The sequence below is a fragment of the Erythrolamprus reginae genome, chromosome 8 (genome assembly GCF_031021105.1).
Source record: "Erythrolamprus reginae isolate rEryReg1 chromosome 8, rEryReg1.hap1, whole genome shotgun sequence".
NCBI lineage: Eukaryota > Metazoa > Chordata > Lepidosauria > Squamata > Dipsadidae > Erythrolamprus > Erythrolamprus reginae.
Genome location: NC_091957.1, coordinates 10,358,878 through 10,385,594, shown reverse-complemented (window position 1 = coordinate 10,385,594; position 26,717 = coordinate 10,358,878). Strand labels below are relative to the sequence as shown.

At 42.2% G+C, this 26,717-nt stretch overlaps 1 protein-coding gene across 3 annotated transcripts in view; it reads right to left on the bottom strand.

Moving 5' to 3' along the window:
* SH2D3C (SH2 domain containing 3C) overlaps positions 1–26,717 on the bottom strand; it is a 57,930-nt gene that overhangs the window by 16,268 nt on the left and 14,945 nt on the right. Inside the window, exon 1 of one of the 3 annotated variants that reach the window (XM_070758752.1) lies at positions 16,673–16,767. The exons of the other annotated variants lie outside the window; for them this stretch is intronic. Coding sequence (XP_070614853.1) covers positions 16,673–16,753 — 81 coding nt within the window. The 5' untranslated portion in view covers positions 16,754–16,767. Of the gene's footprint in view, positions 1–16,672; positions 16,768–26,717 lie in introns of those variants that run through there. 3 annotated transcript variants of the gene reach the window in all.

Sequence of the window (26,717 nt, the reverse complement as noted above, 5' to 3'; positions counted from 1 at the left end):
TCCCCCACATCCACAGTCCTTGGGGCAGGAGCTGGGCCAGAGCTAACCACAACAGCCGCCAATCACCCCACATGAAAAGGGGAGAGCTGTGAAGGCAGGCACACCCTCAAGCGAGGCTCCTGGCATCCCTAAATAGAAGCACTTTGAAGAAAGAAAAAACATTGATTTTTAAAAAAAAACTAGGAATAGGAAAAAAGAACAGGACAAGCGGATTGATTCCTCAAAGTCAGCCTGATCAGAGAATCCGTTTATTTTTAAAAGGCAAACTGGAGTGACAAGTAACTTGGTTTGTTCTGGGGACCGTTGTGCTATCTTGACTGTTGCAAAAACCATGTGACTTTTTTTTTAAACTTCTGAGGCAGAAAACCAGGTTGTGCCAAGCTTTTTCTTGGTGCTTTTAAGAAAAAAAAGGTTGCGCAAACTCATGGAAGCTGCAATCAGGCAGCAGACCGATGATGCCACAATAACAACAACAACAACAATAATAATAACAACAGAGTTGGGAGGGACCTTGGAGATCTTCTAGTCCATTGTTATTAAACAATGTTACTTATCTATATCTGTATTAGCTATGTAAGAAAATTTAAATAGTAATTAAGTGTTGACTTAAATAATTAAATAGTTAAATAGTTAGATGGTAACAATAAAACAAGTAGTTAATATGCTATTAATATGCAGTAGATTTGTGAGATGTCAAAATATATATTCCATGTTATTAACTATATTAGATACAAAAGGAAACTATTCTCCATTATATATAATAATAATAATGATAATAATAATAATAATAATAATAATTTATTAGATTTGTATGCCGCCCCTCTCCGAAGACTCTATACTCTATTATATTCTATTAACTATCTTATTAAATAACCTATAACAAGTTATGAAGCAATAATAATGTCTAGTCATTTATAGCCCTAGGAAACAGCTGGCCACACCCAGTCAGTATATAAGGGAGGGTTTCTGGATAAAGAAGTGTGGAGTTTCAACATCCATCATGGTGGAGGACTCAGATCTAGAATTCCACAACTGCCGTGCTGAGAAACTGCTGTGGCTCCTTTAAGAGTCATGCAGAGATGCCGATGAATGAGAAAAGAAAGAAACCTGGAGATCTGTAAGGGTATGTGTGTGATTTATGGACCTTTTTTCCAGGAAGAATGTGCTAATTAGCTCTGCCTCTCTGTTTGTTCTCGCTTGGCCAATTTGAGTGGGGCCTCTGCCAACATGAACTGAAAAATCTGCTCCTGCCTGTACAAAGCATCTTTAGCTGTATAAAAGTGTTTGAATTGAATCCTTTGCTCAGTGGCGGCTTCGTTGTTCCGATCCGGTAGCCCCAAAGCAGAAGGGGGAAGAAGCCATGCAAGACCAGCCTTTGGTTCAGCACAAATGGGAGCAATGCCTGAATGGATCTGGGAAGGCAGCCAAGAAAAGAAACGGGCCCGTCGCCTAACATGAGTTGTTGAAGTACTAGAGGTATAACAAGCAGGAAGAGGGAGATTGTGATCCCACTGTATAGAGCACTGGTGAGACCACATTTGGAATAATACTGTGTCCAGTTCTGGAGACTGCACCTACAAAAGGATATTGATCAAATTGAACGGGTCCAAAGACGGGCTACAAAAATGGTGGAAGGTCTTAAGCATAAAATTGACCCGGAAAGACTTAATGAACTCAATCTGTATAGTCTGGAGCAGTGTTTCCCAACCGTGGCAACTTGAGGATATTTGGACTTCAACTCCCAGAATTCCCCAGCCAGCGAATGCTGGCTGGGGAATTCTGGGAGTTGAAGTCCAGATATCTTCAAGTTGCCAAGGTTGGGAAACACTGGTCTGGAGGACAGAAGGGAAAGGGGGGACATGATCGAAACATTTAAATATGTTGAAGGGTTAGATAAGATTCAGGAGGGAAATGTTTTTAATAGGAAAGTGAACACAAGGACAAGGGGGCACAATCCGAGGTTAGTTGGGGGAAAGATCAGAAGCAACATCAGAAAATATTATTTGACTGAAGGAATAGTAGATGCTTGGAACAAACTTCCAGCAGACGTGGTTGATAAATCCACAGGAACTGAATTTAAACATGCCTGGGATAAACTTACATCCATCTTAAGATAAAATACAGGAAATAGTATAAAGGCAGACCAGATGGACCAGGAGGTCTTTTTCTGCAGTCAATCGTCTATGTTTCTATGTTTTACATAGTGTGTGGCTTATTTTGTCTGTGTGGCTTGCCAGCCACGTGACCAGGTGCGAGTGGCCTGACAACCATGTGCCAGGGTGGCTTAAAGGTCATGTGACTGGCTTAAAGGTGGCCAACTTGACGTCACTCATATCAAGGGTTTGGGTTAGGGTGCCTTGCCTCTCCTCGCCTCAAAGCGATACAATTTCCTATCTATTTACTATTACTGAACATCCAAAATGTACTATTTAATTCTATGTATATAGGCCATGTGTGTACATACATCTTACACACAGGGACACAAAAATATACATTATCTACTGTATAAACTGTATGTGTATGTACACATACACGCACGCACAGGTCTTCTAAAATTATACATATTCAACCTCATTTACTACGATGGGAAAAACATACCCAGAACTCAGAAGGGAAAAAAAGAAAAAAAATTACAGACATGGTCTGAGCATCTCAAGAGAGGTGGAAGATAAGCCAATATTTTGCCAGCAGGCAAAAACCAGCAAGTTACCACACACACACACACACACACTCCACCTTGCTCGAACAATTATTGCAGCAGCTGCTTCCCTCCTCTGCTCTCCAGATCACGGACCCGCTAGGGGCAAACGCTCCCCATGTAGGAGAAAAAAGGACCTTGCTGCTATCTCAGGAGGGTATCTTGATTGACAGCCAATTTTGATGGTGAAGTCAAGGCTCTTTTCTGCTTTGCTTCACCTACAGAAATCTACCCGCTGTTTTCTGTCCTTAAAAAAAAACAAAACTCCTTTATCGGCTGCTAGTCGAGGGTCTTTTTTAAACAGCCTCTGTGGGATTTTAGTTATTCTGAATTGTGGGGGTTTTTTACAAAAAAAATCCATTGCAGTTGAATTTTGCTTGCAAATGTATCATCATATACCGGGCATGGGTTTAGACATGGAGGACATCCTTGCGTTGTGAAAGGGGGGGGCAGTGATGGGCTCCTACGGGTACGGTCAGATACGCAGGTACGGTCAGGTGCACAGAACCGGTAGAAAAATTTTACGGAACTGCCTCCGACTTCATTGCGACCAGTAACAGCCCACAGAGTTGGCCTTGTCCAGGTCCCGTTGGCGGGACCTCGGGGAAGAGCCTTCTCTGTGGTGGCTCTGATCCTATGGAATCAACTGCCTCCAGAGATCTCCTCCCTACCGGTCTTCCAGAAAGCTCTTAAGACCTGGCTTTTCCGGCAGGCCTGGAATTAGGTTGACCTCTGTGTGTGTATGGTTCTTTTTTAGGATATTATTTTATTGTTATTACATTGCTGGTTTTATTATGTATTTTGATTATCTCTTAGCACTATTGTATTTATCCCATTTGTTAGCCACTCTGAGTCTGCTTTGGGATGAGCGGCATATAAATACAATAAATAAATAAATTTTGAATTTTTTCCCCTTCTGGGCTCTGGGTATGTTTTTCCTATCGCAGTAAATGAGGTTGAATGTTTATAATTTTAGAAGTGTGTGTGTACATATACATATACTTTATGTCGTAGATAATGTATATTTTTGTGTGCTTGTGTGTAATATGTATGTACACATATGACATATATACACAGAATTAAATAGAATATTTTGCATGTTAATAGTAAATAGAGAGGGAAATTGTATCTCTTTGAGGCAAGGAGAGGCCAGGCACCGCAATAATAATAATAATAATAATAATAATAATAATAATAATAATAATAATAATTTATTAGATTTGTATGCCGCCCCTCTCCAAAGACTTGGGGCGGCTCACAACAACTATAAACAATGTAGTACAAATCCAAACCCAAACCCTTGACATGAGTGACGTCAAGTTGGCCACCTATAAGCCAGTCACATGACCTTTAAGCCACCCTGTCACATGATCTTCAAGCCACTCCCACCCGGTCACATGGTTGGCACCCACAAAATAAGCCACGCCCACGGTGCGGTAGTAAATTTTTTTTGCAGCCCTTCACTGTAGGGCGACTTAGCAATGTTGTAAAAAGCAAAACTAATATTTGCCTCCAACCCTAAAACCCACAACCTCGTTAAGACCATTTCTATTATACAACAACAATAATTCAACTGCACAACTTCCACCTGGTTTTTAACAGGAGATAATTGGCGGGGGAAATGACATCACTCAGAGCTAAGAAAGCATTTTAAGGGTTTTTCACCTGGCTCTGGTTTCTCTCCGCTTTGGAGACAAAACCGTTTCCTGGCTCACAATCTTCCTACAGCCAGCCAACCGAGTGGAAAAAAGTGCACAGACTCCTTGGGTGCTCACGGAATGAATGCCCACCTGTTGGCCAACGATTGCACCGCCGCGGGCGTGTGCGTGCAAACGCTTACTTCACATTTACAAAGAGGTGGGAAATTAACACCATCCCGACGGCTGGTGTGAATAGGAGGTCAAACACCGCCAACTCCCTTCCGAGTCTCGGTGCCTCTTCAATTGAGTGCAATCAGTTGGGCAAAAAAACCCCACATGAAGTTACAAGATACTAGCTGCTATCAAACTGGGAACGCCGATGTACTTTTTAAATAAACCTTATTGAAAATACCGGACAGAAATAGCTCAGGTTTCTTCTCAATTTGTTCTTTTATAATTTCCTTTTTAAAAAAATAACTACCCTATTCTATTAAACAAGATCTAAGTATTGCCCACAAAATCATATGCTGCAACGTCCTGCCTGTCGGTGACGACTTCAGCTTCAACCACAACAACACAAGAGCACACAACAGATTTAAACTTAATATTAACCACTCCAAACTTGACTGTAAAAAATACGACTTCAGTAACCGAGTTGTCGAAGCGTGGAACTCATTATCGTACTCCATAGTGTCATCCCCAAACCCCCAACACTTTATCCTTAGATTATCTACGGCTGACCTATCCAGATTCCTAAGAGGTCAGTAAGGGGCGAGTACAAGTGCACTAGAGTGCCTTCCGTCCCCTGTCCTATTGCTTTCCTATATCTCATATACCTTTCTTCTATTCCTATATCTCTTCTTCTATTCTTTCATTGATATGTTCTATTACTTTATCTTCTTTTCTATTATTTCTTAGATATATTTTACTATGAGTATCTCCTCTATAACCTTCATCATGTATTTTACTATGTGTATATAGATATTGTTCTGTCTGGGTCCCTCCAGAAGCAAACACCAACCCAAAAAGAGAAGTCAGACACACTGGTAAAAAGCAAAGGCAGTTTATATAATTCAAAGCAAACACAGGTAACAGAAAATGTCCTTACAAACAGGAACACGCTGGAACTTCAAAGATGTTTCACGAAGGCCATGAAGTAAAACAGGATTCTTGCTGTCAAAAACAACGCTGGAGAGAACAAACATATGCCTCTCCCAAGTCTTCCAGACTTCTAGGCCACAAGCCAAGATCAGAGATGCCGAGAAGCAAAGGAGGGTCACAGAACTTCCAGTTGATAACGCTCCACATGGCTTCAAGGGCTGGCCTGCCTTTTAAACCCTGCTGAGGAGAACCACACCCAAACCCAGCTGTTGCCAATTCAGTGGCGCCAATACCTTTCTAATTGGTCCCGTCTCTGAGCTGCACATCGCTGTCTCATGTCAATTATAGCCTGTGCTTCCTCATCCAATGAGTCCAGGCTACTGGCTGGGGAGAGCCCCCCCCCCCCCCCCGGGGCTCTCAGGCTGCTCTCCCTCATCCTCTTCCTGACTTTCCTCTCCCCCGTCTGCCTGTTCCTCCCCCTCCTGTTCACTGTCCTCCTCCTCTGGGCATGGATCCAGCAGAGACGTAGCCGGTCTCTGAGGAGCCTCAGGCTGAATCACAACAGATATATACCCACTAAAACCCTCATTGTGTATTGGGCAAAATAAATAAATAAACAAACAAACAAACAAACAAACAAACAAACACATCCTTGCCTCCGAGCAAATCCACCATAAATGATAAAATGTTCCGATTTCTTTTTTACATTTCCAACATATTGGTGATGTATTTGGGACTGGGACGAAGGGATAGATGGGGAACTTATCAAATTTGCAAATGATACCAAACTGGCAGGAATATCCAACACTCCCGAAGACAGGTGCAAAATACAGAAGGATCTTAACAAACTTGAACATTGGGCGCTATCTAACAAAATGAAATTCAAGAGTAAAAAAAAAGTCAGGTTCTACATTTAGGCAAGAAAAACAAAACGCACAGGTACAGTATATGTGGTACCTTGCTCAACAGGAGTAACTGTGAGACCTAGTGGACAACCATTTAAATAGGAGCCAGCTGTGTGCAGCAGCTGCCAAAAAAGCCAACACAAGTCTAGGCTGCATCAACAAAGGGATAGAATCAAGATCACGTGAAGTGTTAATACCACTTTATAAGGCCTTAGTAAGGCCACACTTGGAATACTGCGTTCAGCTTTGGTCGCCACGATGCAAAAAGGATGTTGAGACTCTAGAAAGAGTGCAGAGAAGAGCAAGAAAGAGGATTAGGAGACTGGAGACTAAAACGTATGAAGAACAGTTGCAAAAACTGGACATGTCTAGTTTAATGAAAAGAAGGACCAGGGGAGACATGATAGCAGTTTTCCAATATCTCAGGGGTTGAGATATTCTCCAAAGCACCTGAAGGTAGAACAAGAAGCAATGGGTGGAAGCTGAACAAGGAGAGAAGCAACTTAGAACTAAGGAGAAATTTCCTGATAGTCAGAACGGTTGATCAGTGGAACAGCTTGCCACCAGAAGTTGTGAATGCCCCAACACTGGATGTTTTTAAGCAGATGTTGGATGACCATCTGTCTGAAGTAGTGTAGGGCTTCCTGCCTAAGCAGGAGGTTGGACTAGAAGACCTCCAAGGTCCCCTCCAAAGTGTTAATGCCACTTTGTAACACCTTGGTAAGGCGACACTTGGAATACTACATTCAGTTTTGGTCGCCACGATGCAAAAAGGATATTGAGACTCTAGAAAAAATGCAGAGAAGAGCAACAAAGAGGATTACGGGAATACTGTTATCATGCCACCCCCCTCGTCCTTCTTTTCATTAATAGCAATAGTACTTATATACCACTTTATAGAGCTTTACAACCCCCTCTAAGATGTTTTCAGAGTCAGAATATTGCCCTCAACAATCTGGGTCTTCATCTTACCAACCTTGGAAAGACGGAAGGCTTAGTTACTAGAGTTAAACTAGACATACCCAGTTCCTGCAACCGTTCTTCATATGGTTTAGCCTCCGGTCCCCTAACCATCCTTGTTGCTTTTCTCTGCATTCTTTTTACAGCAGTGGTTCTCAACCTGGGGGTCAGGACCCCTTTGGGGGCCGAATGACTATTTCACGGGGGTCACCTGAGACCCTGGGAAAAGACAAATTTCCCTGGCATTAGGAACTAAAGCTTCTATTCTGGCATCTTGGAACATATTTTTACAATCCGACCAATCAGGTGTGTACAGTGGGGGGGCATCTCCCTGACCTTCTGCCAATCAGCTCAAAGCTCTGTTGGGAGAATTGGTGCTAGACTTATGGTTGGGGGGTCACACAACACAAGGAACTGTATTAAGGGGTCGCGGCCTTAGAAAGGTTGAGAACCACTGTTCTAGATGTCTCTCAACCTCTTTTTAAATATTGTGGCGACCAAAACTGGATGCAAGTACTGTATTCCCAAGTGCGGTGATATCCGGGCATTATAAAGCGATACCAACACTGATAATAACTGTGCTGCATTCGTTTTTCAGGTTCAAATGTGTAAAGGATGGATTCATTTGGTGGTGGGGGGGCTATTCCCTGTGCCCTGTCCTATTGCTCTCCTATATCTCCTCTACCTTTCTTCTATTCCTATATCTCTTCTTCTATTCTTTCATTGATATGTTCTATTACTATATCTTCTTTTCTATTCTTTCTTAGATATATTTTACTAGTATATAGAGTATTTCCTCTATAACCTTCATCATGTATTTTACTATGTGTATATACCCACTAAAACCCTCATTGTGTATTGGACAAAATAAATAGATAGATAGATAGATAGATAGATAGATAGATAGATAGATAGATAGATAGATAGATAGATAGATAGATAGATAGATAGATAAAAGTAAGTTATGGGGGGAAGCAGGAGGAAGAAAACATTGGATCCTGTTTCCTTCGAGAGGTGGCGGAAAGCTTTAACAACTCCATTAAGGGTTAAAATGAATCCCCCCCCCCCCCCCGCGGGGGAAGCCTGCTGGGGTAATGAATAATAATGACAGATTTAGATAGGAAACCTCCTGCATAAAGATGAGTTTTGCCTGGCTGGCCAACACCTGAGCCTTAAGCATACAATCCCACCCTCTCCATTTCTCCCAGGGAAAGGAGAGACAATGATGTCATGTCTTAAATCCGTGGGGCCCAACTGCCTTTGACCCAGGCCAAAGGAGGGAGGAGGAGGAAAAGGAGGAAGAGGAGGAGGAAAAGGAGAAGGAGGGGGAGGAGGGGGTACCGGGGCAAGGGGGCTGTGAAATTCCTTTTGATTAAGCTTGTTTTTTAACGTGAGTTGGGTTGCATCTGATGTGCATCTGTCCCAAATGTCTGTCTGTCTTTCTTTCTCTCTCTCTCTATTTCACACTCTTTCTCTCTCTGTCTTTCTCACACTCTTTCTCTCTCTCTTTCTCTGTTTCGCTCTCTCTCTCCCTTTCTCTTTCTCCCACTTTCTCTTTCTCCCTCTCTTTTTTCTCTCTCTTTCTCTGTTTCTCTCTCTCTCTCCCTTTCTCTCTCTCATTCTGTTTCTTTCTCTCTCTTTCTCTTTCTCTTTCTCCCTCTTTCTCTCTTTCTCCCATTCTCTCTCTCTTTCTCTGTCTCCCTCTCTCTCTTTCTCTGTTTCTCTCTTTCTGTTTTGCTCTTTCTCTCTCTCTTTCTCTGTTTCTCTTTCTCTCTGTTTCTCTCTTTCTCTCTTTCTCTCTCTTTCTCCCTCTCTCTCTCTTTCTCCATCCCTTCCCTTGCTCTAAATGCTGCATCCCTTCCCTGGCTTCTCATTGGCTGCCAATGATGTAATTGTTTCAAAGACCGGCTGCGCTACCATTGGTGGGGAGAAGCAGAGATGCTGCTGTCAGCTGAAACACACACACACAGAAACACGCACACCAAGTCGTTCACGCCGAGTTCATCAAAGCAGCCCACCAGACACATTTGACAGGTGCAAAGAGAGACCCTCTGCCCCAAAGAACAGGTGGAGAGCCGAGGAATTATGGGGAGACACAGTCAGGCCACGGGTCCCTAAGGTGTTAATAATAATAATAATAATAATAATAATAATAATAATAATAACAACAACAACAACAACAACAACAACAACAACAGAGTTGGAAGGGACCCTGGAGGTCTTCTAGTCCAACCCCCTGCTTATGCAGGAAACCCTACACCACTTCAGACAAACGGTTATTCAACATCTTCTTAAAAACTTCCAGTGTTGGAGCATTCACAACTTCTGGAGGCAAGCTGTTCCACTGATCAATTGTTCTGTCAGGATATTTCTCCTTAGTTCCAAGTTGCTTCTCTCCTAGTTTAGTTTCCACCCATTGCTTCTTGTTCTACCCGCAGGTGCTTTGGAGAATAGGTTGACTCCCTCTTCTTTGTGGCAACCCCTGAGCTATTGGAAGACTTCTATCATGTCTCCCCTGGTCCTTCTTTTCAGTAAACAAGCCACGCCCAGTTCTTGCAACCGTTCTTCATGTGTTTTATCCTCCAGTCCCCTAATCAACTTTCAAGTTTTATTGGATTTATATGCCGCCCCTCTCCGAAAACTCGGGGCGGCGTAATCATCTTTGTTGCTCTTCTCTGCACTCTTTCTAGAGTCCAAACATCCTTTTTACATCGTGGCAACTAAAACTGCAGCATTCCAAGTGTTGCCTTACCAAGGCTTTACAAAGTGATATTATTATTATTATTATTATTATTATTATTATTATTATTATTATTTATTAGATTTGTATGCCACCGCCTCTCTGCAGACTCGGGGCGGCTCACGACAACAATAAAACAATGTACAACAAATCTAATAGTTTAAAAGTCACCAAAAACCCCTTATTAAAAAGCAAAAACATACACACAAACATACCATACATAAACTGTATAGGCCCGGCGGAGATGTCTCAATTCTCCCATGCCTGATGGCAGAGGTAGGTTTTAAGGAGTTTACGAAAGGCAAGGAGGGTGGGGGCAGTTCTAATCTCTGGGGGGAGCTGGTTCCAGAGGGTCGGGGCTGCCATAGAGAAGGCTCTTCCCCTGGGTCCCGCCAAATGACATTGTTTAGTCGACGGGACCCAGAGAAGGCCAACTCTGTGGGACCTAACCAGTCGCTGGGATATTAACACTTTGCATGATCTTAATTCTATCCCTTTGTTAATGCAGCCTAGAACTGTGTTGGCTAATTGTTTAGCTCTGGATTGGTGCAACCAACATTCAGTTTCGGGAAAGCTTCAACAAATCTTACTAGTCCCGATCGCGCATGACTGATGGAGTCATCGATACACAAGGGGGATCAAAACCGATGCAAGAAGTTCGGCTGCTTAAAATTACACCCTATTCTGCAATGACAATGGGGGCTTAATTGACTTGCAACAGGTCCTCGCACTTACGACCATCCCAGCCTCATCCCTCCCCCCCCCCCCCCGACAGCTTACAGGATCCAAATTTTGGGCACTTGGCATCTGACATGTGCTTAATGACAGTTGCAGTGTCAGACTTTCCAAGCTGGTTTCCAGCAAGCCAAGATGGGAAGTGGGTATTGAAGAATGAAACATAGAAACATAGAAGACTGACGGCAGAAAAAGATCTCATGATCCATCTAGTCTGCCCTTATACTATTTTCTGTATTTTATCTTTGGATGGATATATAAAGAGTAGTAGATCCTTGGAACCAACTTCCAGCAGACGTTGTAGATAAATCCACAGTAACTGAATTTAAACATGCCTGGGATAAACATATATCCATCCTAAGATAAAATACAGAAAATAGTATAAGGGCAGACTAGATGGACCAGGAGGTCTTTTTCTGCCGTCAGACTTCTATGTTTCTATGTTTCTATATGTTTATCCCAGGCATGTTTAAATTCAGTTACTGTGGATTTATCTACCACGTCTGCTGGAAGTTGGTTCCAAGGATCTACTACCCTTTCAGTAAAATAATATTTTCTCATGTTGCTTTTATCTCTCCCCCAACTAACAACACACAAACACCTGCCCGAGCAAAAAAACTGGGTTTTAAACCTGGTAAATGGTGAGACGTCCAGCTTCATTCGGAGAGCTCTTAAGAAGACCCAAAAAGTTGGATTAAAATTCTTCCCGGGCAAATCGGCATCTGATTTGCCTGATCCATAATTTAATTAATTTAATTTAATTCTACGCAGCCCAATCCCAAGAGACTCAGGGTGGCTTACAGCAATAAATAATACAATACAATATTTAAAAAGTCAAATATTCAGTACTAAAAACCAGTAAAACCCCATTATAAAAACCCTAGCAATCTCTCTGAACAAACAAATACGAGAGAAGAAATCAAATGGCTTCCAAGATTGACTCTTGGATCGACTTCAAGCGTAGTATATGCTTAGATGTGAAAAAGATGGAGAGGGCATTGTCTATTTTCGCACATGATTGATGTGGGATTGCTATAAGATTCCCAGAGAGAAATGCCAAGAATGGGAGAAAACGGGTGCTGAATTGGAACCCAGAACTCTTCATGCTGGCAAGATAAATTCCTATGTAAATAGAAGCAGCCAAACCTATTATCTCCTATTCCTCGAATCTCAAAGATGAAGCCTTTGCAGGAATACCTTACACAGGTATTTGTGCAAATACCTGGGATTGTACCTGTTCTCCAAACCAGATCTATAGGTCAGAACATTGTTCGGTTAAGATTCTAAGCCAAGGAAGCAAAAAAAAAAAAAAAGTAGCAAAATATTTAAAATATTCTAGGTGGTGCCCCAGTTTGGCCAATCTACCCTTTCCTCTAATTTAGTCAGCACATTTAGTATACACATTTCAAATAATTGTAAACTTGGTTTTCATTATAATTTTATTATTTCAAAAATGTAAAAATATTTACAAGTATCATTTTATTTGTTTTCCCACTGCATTTTAACTCCTTTTAAATAATTGTAAATATCCAATAATTCAACTGTTTGTGTTTATTTTGCAGATTCAATCCCTGAACGCAATAACGACAGCCAGACTAACCTTCGAAAACAAATAAAAACAATAAAACAATAAAAGGATACTTGTAAATATTTTTACATTTTTGAAATAATAATAATAATAACCACCTATGTGCTTAAAACAAAGGCCGCAAAGCATGAAAGCCCCAGCTCTAACGCTGGCCCTATACACTCTTCTTACTACTCCTCTTCTGTTCCAATTTCCTATCCCCCTTCCATTTACATCTCTTTCCCTTCTTCCCCAACCCCCTCCCCTTTCTTTTTTCTCCTTCCCCATCTATTATACTATATAAGAAAATTATAAATATCAGAATGTACATTATATATATTCCCTTTGCCTTTCTGTACCCTGTTTTTAATGTATATATTTAATAAAAACATTTATAATAATAATAATAATAATAATAATTATTATTATTATTATTATTATTATTATTATTATTATTATTATTTATTAGATTTGTATGCCACCCCTCTCCGAAGACTCGGGGTGGCAAATAATAAAATTATAATTATTTATAATTATTTAAAATGTGTATACATTTTTTGGAGACACCCTGTATATTTGGATGTTTCTCTTGAACTAATTCCCATTTGGCTACTTCACACACTGGCCCTCCATGACTAAGAAAACGTCAAAATTCAGGAAGAGGTGGGCGTAGAAATAATCCCCCCCTTCTTTCTCTCGGTTGGCAACGACGTGATCGCCAGCCCCCTTAAACGATGACGATGATTATTTTGTTTTTTCTTCCTTTCCGGCATCTCTTCCCCTGCATCTAAACCGGAGCCCCTTAGAAGGAAGGGGTGCTGGGCGTGAACATAAGTGGGTGTGCCCTTTGGAGCCTTAGAGGAAGCCCCTTCTACAAACCTTCCACCTCTGAGGAACGGGGAGACCGACAAGGGTGGGGAAAAGAGAGACAGCTGTCATTCAACAGAGGATGAGCTGCAGTCCAGCCGAGGGAATGGCAAGGTGCACATTTCGGAGGGCTGGGTTATTTTTTTATTTTTTTCCCCGGAGTCCTGCATTGCCAATGACATCATAGACAAGTGATGGATTTGGAGAGAAGACACACAAACGCACACGCGCGGGCACACACATATACAGGGGTTGTCGCTGTATCTTTTCTGTCCTTCCAATTGGCCCCCTGTTTAATTTATTATTTACCTACCTCTCTATAATCTATTTATCATTTATCTATCATCTCTCTCTCTCTCTCTAACTATCTACAGTATCCACCTCTCTCTCTCTCTCTCTCTGTCTACCTACCTACCTACCCAACTACCCAACTACCCAACTACCTACCTACCTACCTACCTACCTACCTACCTACCTACCTATCTATCTATCTATCTATCTATCTATCTATCTATCTATGGTCTCTCTCTCTCTCAACAGTATCTCTTTCTCTCTCTTTCTCTCTGTCTCTATCTATCTATCTATCTATCTATCTATCTCTCTATGGTATCTCTCTCAACGGTATCTGTCTCTTTCTATCTATCTACAGTATCTCTCTCTCTGTGGTATCTGTTTATCTATCTAAGGTATCTCTCTCTCTCCACGGTATATCTATCTATCTATCTATCTATCTATCTATCTATCTATCTATCTATCTATATCTATCTATCTATCTACCTACAGTATCTCTCTCTCTCTCTCTATCTACGGTATCTCTCTCTCTCTATTTATCTATCTATCTATTTCTCTCTCTCTCTCTCTCTCTCCCTCCCTCCATCTATCTATCCATCTATCTATCTATTGGATTTCTATGCCGCCCTCTCCGAAGACTTGCGGCGAGTTACAACATATAATAAAAAGCAAAAAAAATACAGTAGCCATCCAATTAATTTACTGAATAACTAAGCTAAAATCCCTCATATTTTAAAAATCAGTCGTACACATTCCGACCTCAGCCAGACATCACATTCATCGGCTGGGGGGGGTCTAAGATCTAATCGGCCCCAAGCCCAGCGACATAAATGAGTCTTAAGACTCTTACCATAGGCTAGGAGCTTGAGGGGCAGTGTGAATCTCTGGTGGTGGTGGGGAACGGATTCCAGAGGGCAGGGGCCCCCACAGAGAAGGCTCTTCCCCTTGGCCCCACCAAGTGACAATTTGTCTCTTTAACACCTATCTTTGTGTGATGGATGGGTAAAAGAGGGATAGACAGAATGGAAGGGATATGTTTCTCTTTTCACAGCTTGCAGGCTTTCTCTTCCTTTCTGAACATACGAGACTCACAGCCCGAGTTTGTGATGGGAACTGTAGTCCAACCTATTCCCCCCCCGCCCCTCTTTTTCCTTTCTGTCTCTATTATTCGTGCTCCTGCCTGCCCTAGGGACTCCCTGCCTGCAAATTCCTTCCAGGGAACAATATTTTTTCTCAGATCGCTGCATCTAGGAAAAGAAAGAAAAAAGGCTTGGAGGGGAGGGGGGGGGTTAGTGTGTGTGTGTCTATGTGGGTTTAAACATCAATCTCAGCTTGGCCGCCCTGGGGTGGTGTGGTGTGGGCCGATCCTGTCCTGACCTACGACCTCTGCAACCAGCCCTTGTCCAAAGAAGGATGACGGGTCCTCCCTAGGCAGAGTGACAGGAGATTTTGGGTGGCGGTGGTGTGCAAAACCGCCCCACCCACCTCATATTTCTGTACAGGAGCATGTGTGTGCGTGTGTTAATGTGATCTGGTGTGTATGTGCTTTTCTAGCTCAGGATTCTTGACGAATGTCTCTTTTTCTTTGATGTACACTGAGAGCATCTGCAGTAAAGACAAACTCCTTGTGTGTCCAATCACACTTGGCCAAAAAGAATTCTATTTATTCTATTCTATTCTTTCTTTATTCTATTCTATTCCATTCTATTTTTTCTTTATTCTATTCTATTCTGTTTTTTATTCCATTCTATTCCATTCCATTCCATTCCATTTTTCTTTATTCTATTCTATTCTTTCTTTATTCTCTTCTATCCTATCCTGTCCCTTATTCTATTCTATTCTATTCCATTCCATTTTTCTTTATTCTATTCTATTCTTTATTCTATTCTATTCCATTCCATTTTCTTTATTCTATTCTATTTTTTCTTTATTCTATTCTATCCTATCCCTTATTCTATTCTATTCCATTTTCTTTATTCTATTCTATTCTTTCTTTATACTATTCTATCCTATCCCTTATTCTATTCTATTCAATTCTATTTTTATTCTATTCTATTCTATTCCATTCCATTTTTTCTTTATTCTATTCTATTCTATTTTTCTTTATTCTATTCTATTCAATTCTATTTTTATTCTATTCTATTCCATTCCATTTTTTCTTTATTCTATTCTATTCTATTTTTCTTTATTCTATTCTATTCTATTCTACTCTACCCTACCCTACCCTAACGCAAACCTCCCCCTTCCCCTTCTTCTCTACAGGCACTTTTTTCACCCCTACCCCACCCCCCTTCCTCTGGAAGGCCGAGGGCGTGTGTGTGTGTGTGTGTGTAAACCCCACCTTCTCCAAGAGGTACCTCTCTGCCTGCTGGGGAGAGTGGGTCCTGTAGTCCCAGCCCTTCTTAAGGATCCTCCACACAGGAGAACACCGAAAGGAGCCGGGATTTTCTTTCTTTCTTAACAGAGTGGGTGAGCGAATGGAGGTTTCCCCTGGAGGATGCTGAAAGATGCAGGGAGGGACCACCAGCCCCTTCCCACTTCCTTCCAAGAATTAAACCCAGAAGTCTAGGAATAAAAGCCCTCCGAGGAGAAAGACCCTCACCCCCACCAAGGTGGGCTTCCACCTGGATCTCCCCTCCCCCACTCCCGCCAGCAACCCTTAGAAACATAGAAGGCAGAAGAAGACCTCCTGGTCCATCTAGTCTGCCCTTCTCCTATTTCATCATAGGATGGATCTATAGTACGGGTGGGATTTACCCCATTTCTTCCCTGCCTCCCACCTACCCCAAATAGCCCCTGCCTTTTGAGCCGGCCTGGGAAGCGGGGGAATCCCCCCTCCGCCCGCCCACCCAGCGGGTCCCGCGCGCGACGCCCACTCCCCAATTCCGGGGGCTCGCCGGCTTTCCTGCCAAGCCACACAAAGGGGGAATGCAAGATCTTGCAAGACCTTTTGCAAGGAGGCGGCACCGCTCCCGCGACCCCTCCTCGCCTTCCTCTCCGCCTCCAGCCCCCTCCTCAATTTTGTGCCAAGGCTCCGTTTGCAAAGGATTTTTGGGGTGGGTGGGAGGGGGCAAAGCCACCCGGGATCTGGGTTGTTGCAGTGAGCCCAGGCGAAGGGGAGGGTCCCAAGCCGACCCCTTCCCCATGCATCCTCCTTCCATCCCTCACCTGCACTTGCATGAAGGACCCGCGGTAGAAGCAGCAAGCTGCAGCCGACAAGGCGCTCCAGAGGCTGCAGCGGTCCGTCATGGTTCGGTTCCGGCTGGAGATCCCGCACACCGGCTTCTGCGGCGGCGGCGCTTTAACTTCAGCCGGCGGCTGCTTCCCACATTACCTCATCCTCCTGAGTGGGCGGGGTGGGGGCGGAGCCTAAAGGTGGGGGGGGGTACGGGGGGAGAGCAGGCGGGGGTCCCCCTCCACACACATAGCATCCTTTCGCCGGGCTCAGGATGCTGATCTTTTAAAAAAAATCTCTGCTGGTTCCTAATTTGCAACTTAAAAAAAAATCCACCCCCCCAAGTCAGCCACTTCCCACCGACCCCTCTTTTGGGGGGAGGGGGCTTTTTTGCCACCTGTCCCAGGGTTTGGGGTGTTACCTCCCTTCGCCTTTTACAGACTGGGAAGGAAGGAAGGAAGGAAGGTGGAAGATAGGAAGGAAAGAAAGAGAGAAAGAAAGAAAGATAGATAGATGAAAGATAGGAAGGAAAGAGAAAAAGAAAGAAAGAAAGATGGAAGATAGGAAGGAAAGAAAGAAAGAGAGAGAGAGAGAGAGAGAAAAATGGAAGATAGGAAGGAAAGAAATAAAGAAAGAAAAAAGAAAGAAAGAAAGAAAGAAAGATGGAAGATAGGAAAGAAGGAAAGAAAGAAAGAAAGAAAGAAAAACCGAAAAGCAATAGCATTTAGACAGCCCTCTCTAAGTGGTTTACAGAATCAGCCTCTTGCCCCCAACAATATGGGTCTTCATTTGACCCACCTTAGAAGGATGGAAGGTCATCTGACTGGCTTAAAGGTGGCCAACTTGATGTCACTCACATCAAGGGTTTGAGTTAGGGTGCCTGGCCTCTCCTCGCCTCAAAGAGACACAATTTCCCTATCTATTTACTATTACCGAATATCCAAAATATACCGTTTAATTCTATTATATGCCATATGTGTACGTACATATTACACACAGGCGCACTAAACTAGACACTATCTACTATATGAACTGTATGTGTATGTACACACACAAGCACGCACAAGTCTTCTAAAATGATACACATTCAACCTCATTGACTACGATAGGAAAAACAGATCCAGAGGCCAGAAGGGGGGGGGGAAAAAAAAATTCAATTTATTTCCTACTGGTTCTGCGTACCTGACCAAAATTTTTCTACCGGTTCTGTGTACCTGACCGTACCTGTAGAACCCCATCAGTGGCAGACAGCCCTCAACCCATTAGATGTCAAAGTCCTCTTCAAACACGATGGACGAACCAACGAACGAATGGGTTTGCTTTTTTCAAGAAGACCTTTTGCTTCTCATCCAAGAAAGCTTCTTTAACTCCGACTTGGATGGGTAGGTGGGAAATTTATTTATTTATTTATTTATTTATTATTTATTTATTTATTTACTTACTTACTTACTTACGTACTTACGTACTTACTTACTTACTTACTTACTTACTTACTTACTTACTTACTTACTTATTTAGTCCAATACACAATGAGGGTTTTAGTGGGTATATATCTATATACACATAGTAAAATACATGATGAAGGTTATAGAGGAGATACTCATAGTAAAATATATCTAAGAAATAATAGAAAAGAAGATAAAGTAATAGAATATATCAATGAAAGAATAGAAGAAGAGATATAGGAATAGAAGAAAGGTATAGGAGATATAGGAGAGCAATAGGACAGGGGACGGAAGGCACTCTAGTGCACTTGTACTCGCCCCTTACTGACCTCTTAAGAATCTGGATAGGTCAACCGTAGATAATCTAAGGGTAAAATGTTGGGGGTTTTGAGATGACACTATGGAGTCCGGTAATGAGTTCCACGCTTCGACAACTCGGTTACTGAAGTCATATTTTTTACAGTCAAGTTTGGAGCGGTTAATATTAAGTTTAAATCTGTTGTATGCTCTTGTGTTGTTGTGGTTGAAGCTGAAGTAGTCGCTGACAGGCAGGACATTGCAGCATATGATCTTGTGGGCAATACTTAGATCTTGTTTAATGGAAGGATAACTCTATGATTAATCCTTGACTTAGGACCACAAGGGGGAGGGAGAGGCTGGACTACTCCCGCTAAGCAGTGTGGTTGTTAAGCAGGTCACACCTGCTTTGAAGCTGCTGTGTTTGGTACAGTGATTGCAATCTTTAAATCCTTTGCCCGCTGCCAGGCATTAATCGTAATGCAGAGTTTATCCTTGGTTTTGTCCTTGGCTGGATTCTCGACACTGGTGCATTCAATATTAACATTTTTAATGTCTTTACAAAATCTTTAATGTCGGCTACAAGAATGGTGGAAGGTCTTAAGCATAAAACGTATCAGGAAAGACTTAATGAACCCAATCCGTATAGTCTGGAGGACAGAAGGAAAAGGGGGGACAGGATCGAAACATTTAAATACGTTAAAGGGTTAACTAAGGTTCAGGAGGGAAGTGTTTTTAATAGGAAAGTGAACACAAGAACAAGGGGGCACAATCTGAGGTTAGTTGGGGGAAAGATTAGAAGTAACATGAGAAAATATTATTTGACTGAAAGAGTAGTAGATCCTTGGAACAAACTTCCAGCTGACGTGGTTGGTAAATCCACAGCAACTGAATTTAAACATGCCTGGGATAAACATACTGTATATCCATCCTAAGATAAAATACAGGAAATAGGAGAAGGGCAGACTAGGTGGACCATGAGGTCTTTTTCTGCTGTCAATCCCCTATGTTTCTAACGCAGATAAAACAAATAGCATTAGTAATATTTATTACTTTCATCCAACTTCTATATTTCTAACAGTAAATACATATTTCTATAATGTTGCAATATATTATTCTTCAATTATTCCACGTTTCTCTTGATCCTTTCTCTCCATCCTAAGATAAAATACAGGAAATAGTACAAGGGCAGACGAGATGGACCATGAGGTCTTTTTTTGCAGTCAATCGTCTATGTTTCTATGTCTCCAAGCAGATTTTTGAAAAAAAATTCCAACCTCTGGCACTTTTTCCTGCCCCAATGTCCAGTTAGGGTTTGTGGCCCGACCGGACAAGCTACATAGGTATGTGTTTTTTTAGGAGCCAGGAATGGGCTGTTAAATACCCATCATCCTTAGCCAGATGCCATGACAGGCACACCGTAGTCCCAATATAATATATACCTCATATATAAATTGAACAAACATAATCTCACAGCCAAGCCCCACTCAGTAAAAGACCTTGGAATTCTAATATCAAATGACCTAAGTGCCAAAGCCCACTGCAACAATATCGCCAAAAAGGCTTCTAGAGTTGTTAACCTGATCCTACGCAGCTTCTGCTCTGGCAATCTCACACTACTCACCAGAGCCTACAAAACTTTTGCCAGACCCATCCTTGAATACAGCTCACCTGTCTGGAATCCATACCGCATCTTGGACATCAACACCCTCAAAAATGTCCAAAGATACTTCACCAGAAGAGCCTTTCACTCCTCCACTCAAAACAGAATACCCTACGAAAATAGACTAGCAATACTGGGTTTAGAAAGCTTAGATCTACGACGCCTAAAACACGATCTAAGTATTGCCCACAAGATCATACGCTGCAACGTCCTGCCTGTCAATGACTACTTCAGCTTCAACTGCAACAACACAAGAGCACACAACAGATTCAAACTTAATGTTAACCGCTCCAAACTTGACTGTAAAAAATATGACTCTAACAATCGAGTTGTCGAAGCGTGGAACTCATTACCGGACTCAGTAGTTTCAACCCCTAACCGGCAACATTTTTTCCTTAGACTATCCACGATTGACCTCTCCAGGTTCCTAAGAGGTCAGTAAGGGGCGTACATAAGTGCACCAATGTGCCTTTTGTCCCCTGTCCAATTGTCTCTCCTTTATCTCATATATCTTTTCTTCCTTTCATATATCTTCTCCTCTATTTTTATATCTTTTCTTCTATCCTTTTCTTTATACAGTATATATATTACTACATGTCTATTCTCTTCAATATGTATTGTGTATTGGACAAACAAAAAAATAAAATAAAATAAAATAAAATAAAAATAAAATAAAATAAAATAATAAAATAAATAATAAAATAAAATAAACAATGAATTGGAAGAAATTAGTGGAGTTTTGTGAGTCTTTTGGAGGGAACAAATGATGAGCTTGAAAGCACATTGACAAAAACCGGTATGGTGGGATCAGAGCCAATTAAAATCTGAGAAATTTGGTTGCCACTCCCATCCTCAAAACTTCAGCATTTAATTTCCTGTGGCAGGGAGTTCCATAGTCTGGCAGCAGCCCACTCCCCAAAAAGACCCCTCTCTTTTAGGAGGTCTCTGGAGCACCTGTGATAGCAATCATGTGCTTAAAAGGAGAACATCTACACACCTCCTTTGTCAAGTTGTAACCAAATCTTGTCGGCCAAAGGCAATTTTTGTCGTTTCCTTAGAGGATCACAAGGTGGATTGAAGATTTGTGAAGATCTTCGTCAATTTTAGCAATAGCAGTCACATTTAAAGGAAGACGTGACTATTTTCACCCTGCTTTTTATCATCCGCCGGCTGACGGGTGGATGTTAAATTCCTGTTTCTGCTCGGCTTACTGGTTTGATCTGCCACCTGGGAAGTTTAACCTCTCTGTAGAAAAATTCAATAAAAGGCTTATTCTTGGGAAGGTGGGTTAAACGGCTACAAAGAGTGGAACAAGCTCTGTTTTAATCTCTGGCCCAATTCCAGCCAACCAAGCCAGAAAACTTGAGCTGTAGCCAGGGATGGGCTCCTATGGATACGGTCAAGTACTCAGAACCAGTATAAAAATTTTGATCGGGTTCGCAGAACCGGTAGAAAAAATGTTGAATTATTTTTCTTTTTTTCTATTCTGGGTTCTGTGTGGTTGTTCCTATCTCAGTAAATTAAGTTGAATGTGTATAATTTTAGAAGAGCGGTGCGTGTGTTTGTGTACATACACATACAGTTTATTTAGTAGATAATGTATATTTTTGTGTGCCTGTGTGTAATATGTATGTACACATACGGCATATATACATAGAATTAAAGAGTAGAAACATAGAAACATAGAAGACTGACGGCAGAAAAAGACCTCATGGTCCATCTAGTCTGCCCTTAGACTATTTCCTGTATTTTATCTTACAATGGATATATGTTTATCCCAGGCATGTTTAAATTCAGTTCCTGTGGATTTACCAACCACGTCTGCTGGAAGTTTGTTCCAAGGATCTACTACTTTCAGTAAAATAATATTTTCTCATGTTGCTTTTGATCTTTCCCCCAACTAACTTCCGATTGTGTCCTCTTGTTCTTGTGTTCACTTTCCTATTAAAAACAATTCCTTCCTGGACCTTATTTAACTCTTTAACATATTTAAATGTTTCGATCATGTCCCCCCTTTTCCTTCTGTCCTCCAGACTACACAGATTGAGTTCATGAAGTCTTTCCTGATACGTTTTATGCTTAAGACCTTGCACCATTCTTGTAGCCCGTCTTTGGACCCGTTCAATTTTGTCAATATCGTTTTGTAGGTGAGGTCTCCAGAACTGAACACAGTGTTCGGTAGATAATGTATATTTTTGTGTGCCTGTGTGTAAAATGTATGTACACATACAGCATATACACATAGAATTAAAGAGTATATTTTGCATGTTCAGTAATAGTAAATAGAGAGGGAAATGGTATCTCTTTGAGGTGAGGAGAGACCAAGGACCCTAACCCAAACGCTTGATGCGAGTGATGTCAAGTTGGCCACCTTTAAGCCAGTCACATGACCTGTGTGTGTGTATATTTTGAGTGTGTTTTGGCAGAATCACAATCGCTATCATCAGGCTGAAGTTATTGGCTTTGTGCTGCTTTGAGTATGGTTTACAGTAACGTTTAAAATATACATTTAAACCATGCTCAAAGCGTGGGGGGGCGGGCATCCATGGCGAATGTGATTCCGCCAAAACGCCCTCAAAATATTACACGGGGAAAAAACCTAACTCACAACAATCTACACACACACACACACACACACACACACACTTACTTACTTACTTATTTTTTTATTTGATTTGTATGCCGCCCCTCTCCGTAGACTCCGGGCGGCTCAGAACAACAATAAAACAATGTATAACAAATCTAATAATTTAAAATCACTAAAATGTATGTATACATACATACACACATATATATATTGCAGTACTGTAGTCTATTTGCATGTGGGTAGAGCCTCCTGGCGATGGCTAGAGGAGCGGTGTCTCAGGTCCTAACTAGTGATGGGCGGACTGAACCCGCACAATTCGGGTCCGTATCAAATTTTGCGGTGTTTGGTATGCCGAACACGAACACGAAATTTTTCCAAACTTTGGGCAAAGTTCGGGGTTGAGTTCAGCGTTCGGAGCTTTGACGTCACCGGCAGGTTGCTAAGGATGACAAGGTGATCACTTCCTGGATTCCATGGAATCCAGGAAGTGATCATCTTGGCGTCCTTAGCAACCTGCCAGTGACATCAAAGCTCTGCCCCCGGAATCTCTTCATGGGAGGGATTCCCCGTTCGGGTTCAAGTTCGGGGTCGGCTGAATTTTGCCTAAAATTCGGCCAAACTTGCTGAACCCGAACACCGTTGGGTTCGCCCATCACTAGTCCTAACACCATTGGAAATATGACTTTTCTGATGGTTTGAGGGGACTCCTGAGAAAGGGTCGTTCGACCCCCCCAAAGGGGCCGTGACCCACAGGTTGAGAACCGCTGCATTAGAACAGTGTTTCCCAACCTTGGCAACTTGAAGATATTTGGAATTAAATTCCCAGAATTCTCCAGCCAGTGAATTCTGGGAGTTGAAGTCCAGATATCTTCAAATTGCCAAGGTTGGGAAACACTGCCTTAGAGGGTACGGCTCAGCCTGAGCCTTCCATCATCTCCTTTCAACTTTTTTGGCAGTTTCAACTCTGCAGTGTGACCTTCCACTCTCTTAGGGCAATGGCCATGTCCCCTCAGCCCCTTTGTTTTCTTCCTTGCTAAAAAGCAGAACTACCAGCTCATCTCTCGCGGGTCTTTTTGGGACCCAGATGGCAGCTGCGTTTGGAAGGCGATGCCAGGCCGCAAGAATTTTTGGCAGGGTTTGAGAAGAATTCTCAAGGGGTTTGAGAAGAATTCTCACCTTCTGGTTGACGCTTGGCAGCTTCCGAACACGGCGCTTTCACATCCAGCGGCGATGCACACTGGAAATTTACTTTGGTGGCACTTGAACAAAATGGGTGGCAAAGGAACTTGGCTTTTGGCTATGTTGCATCCATTTGTCTCCCCTGGTTTCCTGTTGCTCCCTTTGCAATAATCAGCACACCCCTGCCCTTAGTTTTCTTTTGCAAAAGGAAGCCCTAGTGGACAACCATTTAAATATGAGCCAGCCATGTGCAGCAGCTGCCAAAAAGGCCAATATTAAAAGAGGGATAGAATCAAGATCACGTGAAGTGCTAATATCACTTTATAAGTGTTGTGGTTAGCTCTGGCCCAGCTCCTGCCCCAAGGACTGTGGATGTGGGGGAGACATCCACATGCTGCAGGCCTGTTTTGCCCCCAGTGGAATCTGCTGATGAAGGCTCCTCTGACCAAGAAGACATGAGTGACAGGGAGGAGGAGAGTGTGGCAGACAGCTCAGAAGGAGATCAATTATCTAGCTCCTCCTTGGATTCAGAACAGGAGTTAATGATACAGCCACGCATGCGGAGAGCGATGCATAGGCAGCAACAACTGAGAGATTATTATCAAAGAAAATGAGGCCACCTGTGGTTGGGTGGGGCTGTGGTGGTTTAGTGAGGCTGCTATAAATAGCAGCCTGTGGGTTTGGCCATTGTGGAGGATTATCTGATTGTTGTGTTTCGTGACTGCTTTACTGACTTTGACCTTTTGCGTGCTGATTTTTCCCTGCTTTGAAACTAAAGCAGAGCAAAGTGTGTTTCACTTTGTGAAAGAAGAAGGACTGTGAATTGCCTCACAGCTGCAAGCTAAGTATCACAGAACTGATAAGGGTTATGACCTATAAAGCCCTTCATGGCATCGGACCAGAATATCTCCGGGACCGCCTTCTGCCGCACGAATCCCAGTGACCAATTAGGTCCCACAGAGTTGGCCTTCTCCGGGTCCTGTTGACTAAACAATGCTGTTTGGCGGAACCCAGGGGAAGAGCCTTCTCTGTGGCAGCCCCGACCCTCTGGAACCAGCTCCCCCCGGAGATTAGAACTGCCCCCACCCTCCTTGCCTTTTGTAAACTCCTTAAAACCCACCTCTGCCATCAGGCATGGGGGAATTGAGATATTCCTTTCCCCCCCCAGGCCTATACAAGTTATGCATGGTATGTTTGTGTGTATGTTTGCTTTTAATAATCGGTTTTTTAGTGTTTTTTCTTAATTTATTAGATTTGTTGTACATTGTTTTATTATTGCTGTGATACAAATCTATCTATCTATCTATCTATCTATCTATCTATCTATCTATCTAAAGAAAGAAAGAAAGAAAGAAAGAAAGAAAGAAAGAAAGAAAGAAAGAAAGAAAGAAAGAAAGACTAGCAGACAAATAATCAACCAAATTTCCTGTGGTCAGAAGCGCATGCGGGCACATCTTTCCGTCTATCATGATGGGTTAAAATCCCCCCAAGTCCCCAAAAGGTACTCAAATTTGACCCCCCAACTGTTGGAAATGTCAACATAAAAATGGATCTCATTACCAGGGGTGCTTGACTTGTCCAGTTATTAAACAATTTTTGGCATAAAATTCAGATTTGGTTGGAAAGAAATCACAAAACAAAAAAATAAATATGAAACCCGAAGCATTTCTACTGGACCAGAGGGTAGAAAGAAAATATTACATATCTCATGTTACATATCCTCCTTACAGCAGCGAGAATTAGTCTTGCGCAATATACGAAAGAAGGAGATGTACCAACTGAAAATATAATAATTAAGAAGATCTTAGATTGTGCGGAACTAAATAAAATGAAAATGGAGTTAAATGAAAAGGAGGATTTGGAATATACAGTAGTGGTACCTCTACTTAAGAACGCCTTTACTTAAGAACTTTTCTAGATAAGAACTGGGTGTTCAAGGTTTTTTGGCCTCTTCTTAAGAACCATTTTCTACTTAAGAACCCGAGCCCGGAAAACTTTCATAGGAAATTTGAGAGCGGCACAAAGGCCCGGCCAGTTTCCTGCCATTCCCCCTGGGTTTCTCTCTCTGGCGCAATGTATGGGAGGCAGCCTCGCGCCGGGTGTATGGGAGGCACGTGTTCCTCCTCACCGCCTCTTTTTTTTTTAAGCCTTTAAGTTTTGGATTTTTTTGATTCACCTCACCTTCTTCCTTCGGCAGCGACTGTCCTTCTCCTCTTAGAAACAGAAACATAGAAGACTGACGGCAGAAAAAGACCTCATGGTCCATCTAGTCTGCCCTTATACTATTTCCTGTATTTTATCTTACAATGGATATATGTTTATCCCAGGCATGTTTAAATTCAGTTACTGTGGATTTACCGACCACGTCTGCTGGAAGTTTGTTCCAAGGATCTACTACTCTTTCAGTAAAATAATATTTTCTCATGTTGCCCTTGATCTTTCCCCCAACTAACCTCAGATTGTGTCCCCTTGTTCTTGTGTTCACTTTCCTATTAAAAACACTTCCCTCCTGAACCCTATTTAACCCTTTGACATATTTAAATGTTTCGATCATGTCCCCCCTTTTCCTTCTGTCTTCCAGACTATACAGATTGAGTTCATTTAGTCTTGCCTGATACGTTTTATACTTAAGACCTTCCACCATTCTTGTAGCCCGTCTTTGGACCCGTTCAATTTTGTCAATATCTTTTTGTAGGTGAGGTCTCCAGAACTGAACACAGTACTCCAAATGTGGTCTCACCAGCGCTCTGTATAAGGGGATCACAATCTCCCTCTTCCTGCTTGTTATACCTCTAGCTATGCAGCCAAGCATCCTACTTGCCTTTCCTACCACCTGACCTTCTTCGTCCTCCTCCTCCTCCCACCCA